General features: G+C 40.2%; 1 protein-coding gene across 10 annotated transcripts in view; it reads left to right on the top strand.

The window, feature by feature from the left end:
• The window catches only part of TTLL5 (tubulin tyrosine ligase like 5), a 160,854-nt gene that overhangs the window by 129,215 nt on the left and 18,729 nt on the right, over positions 1-12,910 (top strand). For all 10 annotated transcript variants that reach the window (XR_011559384.1, XR_011559383.1, XM_070754273.1 and 7 more), the window contains one exon: positions 8,805-9,028. Coding sequence is in view for 8 of the 10 variants with exons in the window: in XM_070754273.1 (XP_070610374.1) it covers positions 8,805-9,028 (224 nt within the window). In the remaining 2 variants the exon portion in view is untranslated. The remainder of the gene's footprint in view (positions 1-8,804; positions 9,029-12,910) is intronic.

Here is a 12,910-nt window from a genome sequence, read left to right as displayed (position 1 = left end):
TGAAACTTTCCCCACCAAGGGCTGGATAAAATTAGGTGACTGCACTTCAGAAGTCTGATTTGGTGTCACATTTTTGTGTTTAATGTATTCACTTTTATAGTTTTAATATGATTTTTATGCTCTTTTGACATTTGATTAGGATATGCCCAGAATCAGTTCTAAGATGGGCAGCTATATACCAGTAAATGTTTTAAATAAAATGTTTTAAATGGTATGTTTGTGTGTATGTTTTGTTTTGTTCTAAATGGGTTTTTAGTTACTTTTAAATATTAGATTTGTTGTGCATTGTTTTATTATTGCTGTGAGCCGCCCCGAGTCTACGGAGAGGGGCGGCATACAAATCTAAATAATAATAATAATAATAATAATAATAATAATAATAATAATAATAATAATAAAAAATAAATTTTGACAGGATTGTTTTTAACCACTGATTCTCTTGAGTTCTTAAAAGCTCATGTTTGGGCCGTAAATGGTAATTTCTAGCCATCTCATCTTCTGTCAGCCCTTTTCAATTTCCTTCAATTTTTCCAAGATCAAGATAGTCTTTGGTGACTCTTGCCTTCTCAATGTTATGTGTCCAAAATCCTTGTTTTTCTTCAGGGATTTGTTCTTGGGTTCTAAGGTTCTCTCAACAGTTTTTGTCAATACGTACTTCAATTCAGAGACATCAGGTTTTTCTTTTTTCAGTCTTCCTGATAGTCCACCTTTCAGAGCCAAATGTTGCAACTACAAAAAACATTGTCTTGACAATATATGTTTTGTTATTGTTGTTGTTGTGATATATTTGCACTTAAAATAAACTAGAATAGATTTAATTGTGTTACCCAAATAACAAGGACAGAATTTGAGTCTTTTTCTCTTCTCCCTATGCTCTGGTATCTTAGGCTGCATAGCTGTGTAGTGATGGCAGTTCCTTGGAGTATAATACTGTAATGTCAATTCCTGTGTGAGTGAATGTTTATAGAAGAGTTTGTAAGCAACTCCTATTAAAACCATGATATTATCTTTTTTCTTGCATGATATTAACTAGCATGGATTTTCAATTCAGGAACAATTCTGCATTTGAAAATAATAGTTGCTAATTTAGATGACTATATTTAAACAATACATGCTAAAATGAAATATTTGTCAGGGTTCTGAGTAACACCCCTAACAAAAGAAGACCCCTAGGCTTGAAGTTCTTCAAAGTTCCATTTTATTAGAGATGTCATATTGGCACATCTGGGAAAACCCAAACCTGAAAGTTTCCAGTTTTTCCTCACCCAAAAGGAAGTCCACGTCCTTGCCAAGTACTCATATGTCTATCTTGTAGTCCAATCAAAGCACCATCCCAACTGGGGATGCCTCCCAGTCACACCCCTCCAGGTGCAGGGCTAGATGTCCTTGACTCTCTGAGAAAGGAATGTTATTATGACTATATATCACCCCTGCTCCGTGCAATCCCTCCTCCTACTTTCCCACAACAGTAAATGTGGCAGGCCTGAAGGCCCAATGCAAAAATGGCTTCCAGGCCTGAAAGTATTATTTTACAGTGAATTAACTGGTCATTTGAATAATAGGATCCTGTAAAAATATTCTATGACAAGTCTTCATAAGAAATTTAGCATGATACTTAGCTAAAAGGTTATGCTTATAGCCCCTTCTCATTTTAAATATATGATTTCTTCCTGAAATACCACTTAAATATTAAATACAAAACAAATGTTTCAGTGTAGAATTGGGAGGGGACTAAGGTATGAGTTACCATGAGCAGGTTCTGCTAGTCCAGAAAAGGGTGCAATTGGGGCAGAAGTTGAACCTGTACAACCCCCACTCCCCAAACCATGGCTCCCACCTCCTTTTTGAATAGAGGTCATGGGTCCGGGAAGATGGCCAGAGTGCACAATAACTGGTTGGGGCACCTGCAATCACAGTTAAAATTGAAAAATCTCCTATACTGTAGTGCATATTTCAATTAAAAGAGAATGGAGATATCAGAAAAAAAGAATACAGTGGTAGCTCTACCTACAAACGCCTCTACTTATGAACTTTTCTACATAAGAACCAGGTGTTCAAGATTTTTTTTGCTTCTTCTCAAGAAACATTTTCCACTTACAAACCCGAGCCTCCGAAACTGTAACCAGAAAAGGCAGGGAGAAGCCTCCGTGGGGCCTCTCTAGGAATCTCCTGGGAGGAAACAGGGCCGGAAAAGGCAGGGAGAAGCCTCCATGGGGCCTCTCTAGGAATCTCCTGGGAGGAAACAGGGCCTGTGGTTTTCCCAATTGCATGCATTATTTGCTTTTACATTAATTCCTATGGGAAAAATTGCTTCTTCTTATAAACTTTCCTACTTAAGAACCTGGTCACAGAACGAATTAAGTTCGTAAGTAGAAGTATCACTGTACTTGTTGTAATTGTTAATAACAACTTTTAAAATAGTTAATATTCTTTATTTCTCTGGTACTGTATACCGCAAGCTTTATATACCGTCCTTGTTTTTTTGCCTATCCTTTTTGTTTCACTGTCTTTGTTTCTTTACATTATTTTGCCTTTGGCTTACTCTGCTATAACTTACTTTGGAAATTACTTTTGTAGGCCACATACAAAAGTCATGCCAGGAATGTATTAAATGTATTTTTAGTGTAACAGCTGAGAAGAAGGAATTGGATCTGGCTTCTGTGGTTCATAGTTTAGGGACTTCTGGTTCTCTCTGTTCTTCAGTTTGAGTCTTCTTTCTGTTTATTTTATTGCTTCTTTTTTCTTCATGAATCAGTGATCTTCAAAGAGTATTTGTATAGTGTGTATGACATACAAGTTAATAATTCTTGCATGTAACGTGAGATAGAGAGTATTCATAAGGGTTGTTGATTTGTATTCCTGTAGCACGAAGAACTTGCTCTCTATAACTGATTATCTGGGCAATGGGGAGAGAATCTGGATTGCTTTATTAATAAGCCTTTAAAATTATTGCTTTTCTGCTCAGGTTTTTTTTTTTACACATCTTTTGCCAAGGATAGGGTATATGTATTATTCTTGTCCCAGAGTTTTGGTTTTTAAAGCATTTAAGATACAACTTGCTATACAGAAAGATGTTTAACGCCATTTCAGAGCACAAGTTTTGTATCAAAATGATAACATGATTCAATGTTTGGCATTTGCAGGTAGCTCTTTAGAATTGCATTCTGGGTAATGTAGTCCATGACATGTGACCTCATATTTGTGTTCTTATTGGCCATTAAACTATGCTCTCCAACAAAGGACCATGTAGCAGCCAGCAGATAGGAGAAATGAATTTCTTTTCACCTGTGTGTAATGGGACAGATTATGAATATATTTTCTCTGAAGAACCTCAGCTTGAATATATAAGTCTATGAGGATGACAGACAATAAATGTAATCTGTATGTTTTACTCATCTGCGTGGAGTTTATCTGATTGAGAAAAACACCAAGCTTGGACCATTTAGGGCAGAGGTCCCCAACCTTTTTTGCACCAGGGACCGGCTTTCAGCTAGACCAGTTTTCCATGGCCCGGTGGGGGGGGGGGGAGCTAGCTGTCAGCGGCGCCGTAAAAGGGGCGATCAAGAGAGGAATGGGTGAATGAATGGACGGAGGGTGGGAAGGAAGGAAGGAAAAAGGGAAGGTACAGGAACAGAAGAAGGGTGCAAAGAAGCAAAGAAAGGTGTGAAAGGGGAGAGTAAGAGAGGAAGGAGTGAAAGAAGGGAATGAGGGAGGAAAGAAGGGAGGAAGGAAAAGGAAAGCAAGAAATGGAGGGAGAAAAGGAAGGAAGGAAGGAAGGAAGAAAGAAGGAAAGAGGGAAGGGACAGGAACAGAGGAAGGAAGCAAGGAAACTTATGAAAGGGGAGAGTAAGAGAGGAAGGACTGGAGGGAGGGAGGGAAGAAGGTAGGAAGGAGAAAGAAAAGAAATAGAGGAAGGAAAGGTAAAAGAGAGAAAGAAAAAGAGCAAGAAAGAAAGAAAGAGAAAGAAAGAAAGAAAGAAAGAAAGGCAACTTCAAAGAAAGGCTCACTGAGCATCTCTCACTCTCTCTCTTTCTATCCCTCTTTCTTTCTTTCTCTTCCTTTCTCTCTCTCCTCTTCCTTTATCTCCTCTTTCTCTCCCCCCTCTCTCCCCCTTTCCCTCTCTCTTTCTCTCTCCCTCTCTTGCTATCTCTCCCCCCTTTCCCTCTCTTTCTCCCTCTCTTTCTCTCTCTCCCCCCCTCTCTCTTTCTCTCTCTCCTCCTCTTTCTCTCTCTTCTTCTCACTTTCTCTCTCTTGTTTTCTTTCTGTCTCTTTTGCTTTCTCTCTCTCTCACTCTTTCTCTCTTGTTTTGTTTCTCACGCTCTTTCTCTCTCTTGTTCTCTCTCTCTTGCTATCTCTTTCTCTCCCCCCTTTCTCTCACTCTCTCTTTCTCACTTTCTCTCTATCTTGCTGTCTGTTGCTTTCACTCACTCTCGTTCTCTCTCCGTTCTTCTCAGCGGTGACGCGCGCACGCCCTGCCCGCCTCACATTTGCCGAGAGGACTTTCGCCCCGGGCTCTCAGCAAGGGGGTTTGCATGAGAGGCGGGGCCGGCGGAAGGTGATATTCAATGTCGGGGGCGCACGGGCGGTTTTGCGCGCGCTCCCTATCTCCCTGCTAGCCCACTCGGAATACGTATTCAAAATAAGAAAAGCCTTTGCCGGCGAAGGCTTTTCTTATTTTGAATACAGTAGCCCCCTTGCTGAGAGCCCGGGGCGAAAGTCCTCTCGGCAAATGTGAGGCGGGCAGGGCGTGCGTTCCGGGTGCGGGAGGAGCTGCGGTGAAAGGCAGGAGGTGGCAGAGGAGCAGAGGGGGCAAATCGGGCGGGCGGTGGGCAGCGCGGAAAGGCCGAGGGGGCCCTGGTGCCGCGGACCGGCTGAAAACCCCCAACGGCCCGGTCCTGGTCCGCGGACCGGCGGTTGGAGACCCCTGATTTAGGGCAATGGCCCAATTATTACTGTCGTTTTGGGGAAGTGAGAGAGACGAAGAATGAATTCTGACAAATACGAGTAGTCCTCAACTTACAACCACAATTGAGCCCAACATTGAAGGGAAACTGCCCTCCCCCAGTGGGCCGACCTCTAGGAAGGCACAGGATGCCATCATTGCCACATCAAAATGAAGCAACAGAGAAAATTTTCTCAATGAGACGACCTCTGTTGTATTGAGATCGCTCCTTTTATTGTATTTTACTTTTCCTGACATGTGGTACAGAATAACCAATTTGCGAACGCCACATACATTAAGCCATCCCCCAACTACCATTCACTCATGCGCTGTATAAGGCAACCTCCTCGTGACTTCCCTATAGATAATTAACGGAAGCTCCACTCATTGCCTTTTCCTGGATTGTGTGTTTACTGGTGATTAGCAAAGGAATGAGAGTAAGGAATATATTTCCTTATATGGAAATTAGCTATACGTTTTCTTCATGCTGTATATCAAGTTAATTATTTTCCACGTGGTCATGGATTCTGCAGTTTGCTTACTCAGCCTCGACTTTGCTGCCTTTCCATAGAGGAAGAATAAGGTTTATACAGCACCCATTAGGCTAAAACATCACCCTTCAGCAATATTCTATCCCAATGTTCAGTGCCTAAGAACCTATGATTACAACACAACATTTCTGTTGCTAAGCGAGACATTTGTTAAGCCCCATTTAAAAACTTATCTTGGCACCGTTACCAAGTGAATCATGGCAGCAGTTACGTTAGTAACACCATTGTTAAGTGACACTGACTTCCCCATTGAATTTGCTCACCAGAAAGTTCGCCAAAGGGGATCACATGATTCGGAGACCCTGCGGCTGTCATAAATACGAACCAGTTGCCAATCATCTGAGTTTTGGAACACAGGGCAACGGACGCGTTGCAATGAGGTGACTGTGAAAACAGTCATAAATCAGTTTTTTTCCAGTGCTGTGGTAACATTGAATGGCCATTAAATGAACTGCTGGGAGTCTAGGACTATCTGCATTCAAAGATCTCCCTTAGCAACTGTTCTGTCGGGCTCTCTGGTAGAATCCTCCCAAAAATTTACAGGTACAAATTTCAGACACACACACGTTTGAAAATTCAAAACAATGTTCTTTATAATGAAAATTCACTTAAACTAAGCCCTCTTTTGGTATAGCAAAGAGCACTGGTCTCCAAACAAAATGGTAATTTATACAAGTCCCTTATCAGTCCTGTGATACTTAGCTTGCAGCTGTGAGGCAATTCACAGTCCTTCTTCTTTCACAAAGTGAAACACACTTTGCTCTGGTTTAGTTTCAAAGCAGGGAAAAATCAGCACACAACCAGTCAGTCAGTCAGTCAGTAAAGCAGTCATGAAACACAATGATCAGATAATCCTCCACAATGGCCAAACCCACAGGCTGCTCTTTATAGCAGCCTCACTAATTACCACAGCCCCACCCAACCACAGATGGCCTCATTTTCTTTGATAATAATCTCTCAGTTGTTGTTGCCTATGCATCGCTCTCCGCATGTGGCTGTATCATTAACTCTTGTTCTGAATCCAAGGAGGAGCTAGATAATTGATCTCCTTCTGAGCTGTCTGCCACACTCTCCTCCTCCCTGTCACTCATGTCTTCTTGGTCAGAGGAGCCTTCATCAGCAGATTCCACCGGGGGCAAACCAGGCCTGCAGCATGTGGATGTCTCCCCCACATCCACAGTCCTTGGGGCAGGAGCTGAGCCAGAGCTAACCGCAACAGCAACAAGAAAAGAAAAGGTACAGATGCAGAGGAAGCTGCAATAGTACAAAAAACTATCAACGCTGAGACAAATCCTTCTCATCCAGTTCCAAGTTCTCAGCGTTTGATCTCTGTCACTTCCTTTAAAACAGGAATGGGGAAGAAGGGTTCTGTGCAAAGCCTCCCACATCCAACCCATTAATCATATTGACTAGGACAGTGAGAACCTTAATTGAGAAAACCCTTCACTGATTACTTAGCCCTCCTTGAAGCAGACCACCAAAATTCCCCATCATACTATTTATTAAGTTTTTATTGCCGAGCAGGAACTCTCAAAGGAGAACTCTCTCTTATGTTTACAACATAAAGGGGGAGTTTCTTAAGGTGGAGGTCAAAGATACGGACTGTGCTCAGTTTAGGTCTTCTAGGCTAAGATGCTAATAATTCTCCTTCCAGAATAAATAATTCCAGTTATTTCCACAGAGTTATTGGAAAGTTCAAACAATTTGTAGACTTGTTCGGTCTGCTTCCCAGTTGAGTCCTCTTTGCAAAATGAGATGACAAAAGACCATTACTAAGTCTGTGTCTAGTGTGTATATCTTAATAATAAGGCCTACAACACTTTTCACATGGGAAATAATGGAATTTAACACCATGCAAGCAGCCTTATAGAAATGCTAGTTCTTGTTGGAAATGTTTATATTAAATATGACACAATTCATGCTGCTATGTACATATTATTTGGCTCACTCTACATTTAACAGCTCCCATTGATTCCTTCCGATGCATTAATTGCACTTTTCTATGCTGGATAAAGTTTATATTTGCTGACCTTGAGATGAGATGCCTATTTTGCCATACAGAATAGTCTGTGAGGAAATGCCTTATTTCAGTCTTCAACAAGATTCTGACTTGTCTGGTTTTCTAATATTGTAAAAACAATGAATGTTCTCCACCTAAGAAAACAATACAGAATTTTGGCTTTTAAACTAATGCTAGGGAGATTTGTCTGAATTTCCTTTGTCTTCCATCTCAAATTACAGCTGATTCATGCCTGATTAACGTTTTTAGTTCGGTTTACTTTGGGTTTGCTGTGATATTTACCGTAGTCAATCTTTTCTCTGTAATCAAAACTTTTAATCGTTGCTGTCTCCCCATCACCACCATTACCCAAAGTGGCTTTCCCTGTCTCAGCAGCATTTGTTATAAAGGACCATAGCAGGGTAGCTTTCTTTGAAAGTGAATCCAAGACTGGGCCAGTGTTAGATTCCTCCGTCCCTGTATGCTGATTGGAGTACACAGCAGCCAGAAAACCAAACAAACAAAGAAAAGATTTTTGGCTATCTGCTGCCCCCAAGAAAAACAGTTCTGACCTTTCTTTAGCCCCTGACAATTATGCTGTTAAATGTTGCTTTGTTGACTCTTCCCACTGGGTGACAGAGCTACTTGTCTGTCTGCAGAAAGGAACACTCACAGAACTAAGCAAAGCATGTACAACAGGAGGGTTACAAATTCAATAATTTCTCCATTATACAATGAATTGTGAAATTAATAATAATAATAATAATTTATTGGACTTGTATGCCGCCCCTCTCTGAAGACTCGGGGCGGCTCACAACAATAATAAAACAATATAGCAGTAAAACAAATCCAATATTAAAAAACATATATAAAACCCCAGCAATTAGAACCATACAGCACATACATACCAAACATAAAATATAAAAGCCTGGGGGAGGATGTCTTAGTTCCCCCATGCCTGGCGATATAGGTGGGTCTTAAGTAATTTGCGAAAGACAAGGAGGGTGAGGGCCGTTCTAATCTCTGGGGGGGAGTTGATTCCAAAGGGCCGGGGCCGCCACAGAGAAGGCTCTTCCCATGGGGCCCACCAAACGACATTGTTTGGTCGACGGGACCCGGAGAAGGCCAAGTCTGTGGAACCTTATCGGCCGCTGGGATTCGTGCGGTAGAAGGCGGTTCCGGAGGTATTATTAGTATTGTACTTGATTTTATTATTTTCAGAAGGGAAAATATCCTGTTAGAAATCTAGTCATTTGAACGGTTCTATTAGTCCTAAAAAAATAAATTCTGTTTTTCCTCCCTTTTCTACTAGGCTTTGTTTGCCAGTTTCCCACCATCAAATATCAGTTCTGCATCCAGTCTCAGTTCTACGGCCTTGACATCTAGCACTTGCAGCCGCAGAGCATCAGGTTCCATTTCTGAAGTCCAGAATCCATCTAATCTGCACAAAGTGATGTCATCTCAGAGTGCATCTTCACATTTGGTCCCTAAGCCCCCAGTCAATATTAGGAAAGTAGCATCTCAGAGAATATCCAAGTAAGTTTATATTCCTCAATCAGAAGTACTCCCAAAATGTTAGATGAATAAAGGTTAACTTGCAACTGTCCCTGATTTTTTCTTGTGGATGTAAGGAAGTTTCTATACGGCTTCAAGGGATATAATTTGATCTGGGATTTGTCCTACAGGATTTTAATAAGAGATAATATAGTTTATTTCCTGAATATGCTGGACTTTTTAAAATAACCTCTGCATGTAAGAACAAACAGATACATGCATAAATGCTTGATGCTTTTGTACATTGTTCATCTGTACTTTGCAGATTTCTTTACATATTGAAATAATAATAATTATTATTTTATTAGACTTGTATGCCGCCCCTTTCCGAGAACCCGGAATTAATTGCTATAGTCAATGCCTTTCACAGTACACAAAAAATAGATTTTATTGTTAGGATGAACATTGCAACTGTTTCTGCTTTTCACTCATCACTTTCATTTTTGTCCACTGAGTTATTGTATCGTTTTTAGGATTTCAGACTACCATTTTGAGTTAAAAATATTATGCCTTATTGAAATGTTTTGTTATTTTCAAAATTAATTTATTTGATTTATGACCCTATATTTTAGCTGATGTAGAATGATACCAATCTCTTCTAGGGGAAATCAACTTCTCTCATTCAACACTTTCTTAAATATATTGTTTTCCTTGATTCACACTGTTAAAAGAATTGGGTCACCAGCCACTGCCAGAAGATCTTTGGCCTTATTATATATACATATTTAGTGGGAAGCATCTGTCCTGGATTTAAGCCTAGCTTATGTTGTGGTTGGCTCTGGCCCAGCTCCTGCCCCAGGGAATGTGGAGGTGGATGCAGGGGAAACTTCAACATGTCACAGGCCTGTGTTGTTGCCGACAGAGTCAGTTCAGAGTTTAGTTTCCTCGGACGAAGAAGAAGGTGGGAGTGACTCGGCAGAGGGGGGCTTGGCACACAGCCCAGGCAGTCAATCTCCCTTCTCTTCCATTGATTTGGATGAAGACATTTTGGATCTACACAAGCGCAGAATTATGCATAGAAGAGACCAAGTAAGGACATATTATAGGAGATAAGAGCAGCCACCTGTGTTTGGGTGGGGCTCCAGTGATTAGGGCTGCTGCTATAAATAGCAGCATGTGGGTTTGGCCGTTGTGGAAGAGTATCTGATCACAGTTTGTCAGGAATCCTGTGTTGCTGGTTTCTGGACTTTGTTGATTTTTCACGCCTTTGAAAACAAAGCAGAGCAACGTGTGTGTGTCACTTCATTGGAAGAAGAAAGGGTGTGAAGTTTCTTCACAGCTGCTAGCTAAGTACTTAATGACTGCTTATGGTTAATTGTACAGACTACCCAGTTGTTTTGGGACAAGTGCTCTTTGCAATACAAAAAGAGTGCTTAGTTTATTTTGAATTTTGGGATAAAGAACATTGTTTTGAATTTTCAAACGTGTGTGTGTATGTGTCTGAAATTTGTACCCTTGAATTTTTGGGAGGCTTCTACCAGAGAGCCCGGCAGAACAGCTTATCAACCAGTAAATTTTTGTTTTAAATCAATGGGCTTTTTCTGGTCAGCTATGCTAAACTTTTCTTAGCCATCATGGTCTTTGAGATAAATTAGGCTGCTAATCAACATACTTCGAGTCCTCTTTCAGACAAATTTAATAAATATTTGGTAACTTTGGCAAGTGGACATTCCAATCAAATTGATGGGTGATTTTTTTTTCTCTGTTGGGAGAAGAAAGTACAGTGGTACCTCTACCTACGAATGCCTCTACTTACGAACTCTTCTAGATACGAACCGGGTGTTCAAGATTTTTTTGCCTCTTCTCACGAACCATTTTCCACTTATGAACCCGAGCCTCTGAAACTGTAACTGGAAAAGGCAGGGAGAAGCCTCTGTGAAGCCTCTCCAAGAATCTCCTGGGAGGAAACAGGGCCTCCACCCTCCCTGTGGTTTCCCCAATCGCACACATTATTTGCGTTTACGTTGATTCCTATGGGAAAAATGGCTTCTTCCTACGAACCTTTCTACTTAAGAACCTGGTCACGGAACGAATTAAGTTCGTAAGTAGAGGTACCAGAGTATGTGTCATTTCAGGTGACAAGACATTTCAGTAGGTTCTGATGCTTACTAAGCAATAATATGTATATTTGAAGATGCCGGTGTGTTGTACTCACATATTGGCAAAGAATATGTTTATCTTCTTGAGATAGATTTGCAGCTCCCTGGACAGACTTTATTTAACTGTGTTTTTGTGGTTTTTGCTCTGTAACATGCAAGAGTGTGGGAAAGCTGGAAAAAGCTTGGCTTCAAAAATGCACAAAAGAGGGAAGAAGGAAGACACTTTGGGAGAAAAAAACAATTATTCAGAACAAATAACACAATTTCAGGACACAGTCTAATTATCAAAAGGTACCAGAAGTCATTCCAGACATACTTTCAGAGTTATTTGTTAGGTTTTAGTAAAGTTTTTAAGTCTATCCTGGCCATTTATAGAATTAGATAGTGATTTCCATTTGGGATATATAGAAATAGGGACTCCTACTATATTCCCATAAAACTGAGGTTGATTCCACCAAAAAAAAATTATGGGATCTGGTTCATTGATTCATGTATCCTTCTATATTTCCTAGCTATAAAACAGATTCAAAAGAGGAAAAAAGACATCAAGTTTTCTGCATACAGGAGATATTTCCACTGGCTCAAAACACTTCAGATGAAAGTATTTCCTAAATGGTTTGAGACCATGATTTTTCCATTCTTCAGCAATTTAGAACCAATAATTTGTTTTTTGTTTCCATATTGATTTTGAATTCCATCAAGATTTCTTTTATATGTATATGTTTAAAAATGTAAAAAAAAGAGAGGATGAAAACTAACAAGATCTAATAGTTACACTACTGGAAAAGGAGAGGAAAAGGGAAAAAATAAAGAAATAGCTTCTTTATAGCTGTTATTGATAAAAGTGTAAATTATCCTCTTAGTCCAGTGATGGAGTACCTATGGAACTGGTGCCACAGTGGCACATGGAGCCATATCTGCTGGCACACAAGCCGTTACCCTAGCTCAGCTCCAATGTGCATGTGTGTGCCAGCCAGCTGATTTTCGGCTAACCCGGAGGCTCTGGGAGGGCATTTTCAGCTTCCGGAGAGTCTCCGGGGGAATGGGGGAGGGTATTTTTGCCACTGGAACCTGGGGAGGGCAAAAAATGATCCTACCGGGTTTACCAGAGGTTGGAAAATCTGTTCTTTCTGTTTTGTGCAAAAGTCTCTAAAAGATTTTTCTCACCATTAAACTTGGATAATTTTTCTCTGATCAGAGTTGTCAGTCTGGCTATTTCAGCAAGTTCCATCATATTCACTATCAATTCCTCCATTGTGGATAATGTCAGATTGTTCCATCTTTGTGCATATAGCACTAGTACTTAGATTTATATACCACCTTTGGTATATGCTTTAGGATGTCAGCATATTGACCCCAACAATCTGAGTCTTCATTTTACTGACCTTGGAAAGATGGAAGGCTAAGGCAACCTTGAACCAGTCCGGATCAAACTCCAGGCAGTGGGCAGAGTCAACCTGCAATATTGCATTCTAATGCCACCAGGGTTCTTATATTATTATTATTATTATTATTATTATTATTATTATTATTATTATTTATTATTATTATTATTATTATTAATTAAATTTATATGCCACTCCTCTCCAAAGACGTGGAAAGGCTCACAATATATTAAAAACAGTATACATCGAGATAATAATTAAAGTTAAAATTAAGAATTACATTTTAAAAAGAAACTAAAAAGCCTATTAACATGCACGCATTCCATCCAACAAACTTACTATATATTCATTGGCCAGGGGATAGAATCTAATGACCCCAA

This window comes from Erythrolamprus reginae, chromosome 1 (assembly GCF_031021105.1).
Source record: "Erythrolamprus reginae isolate rEryReg1 chromosome 1, rEryReg1.hap1, whole genome shotgun sequence".
Lineage (NCBI taxonomy): Eukaryota > Metazoa > Chordata > Lepidosauria > Squamata > Dipsadidae > Erythrolamprus > Erythrolamprus reginae.
Note: the sequence above shows the minus strand (reverse complement) of the source record. Positions and strands in the feature narration are given on the sequence as shown.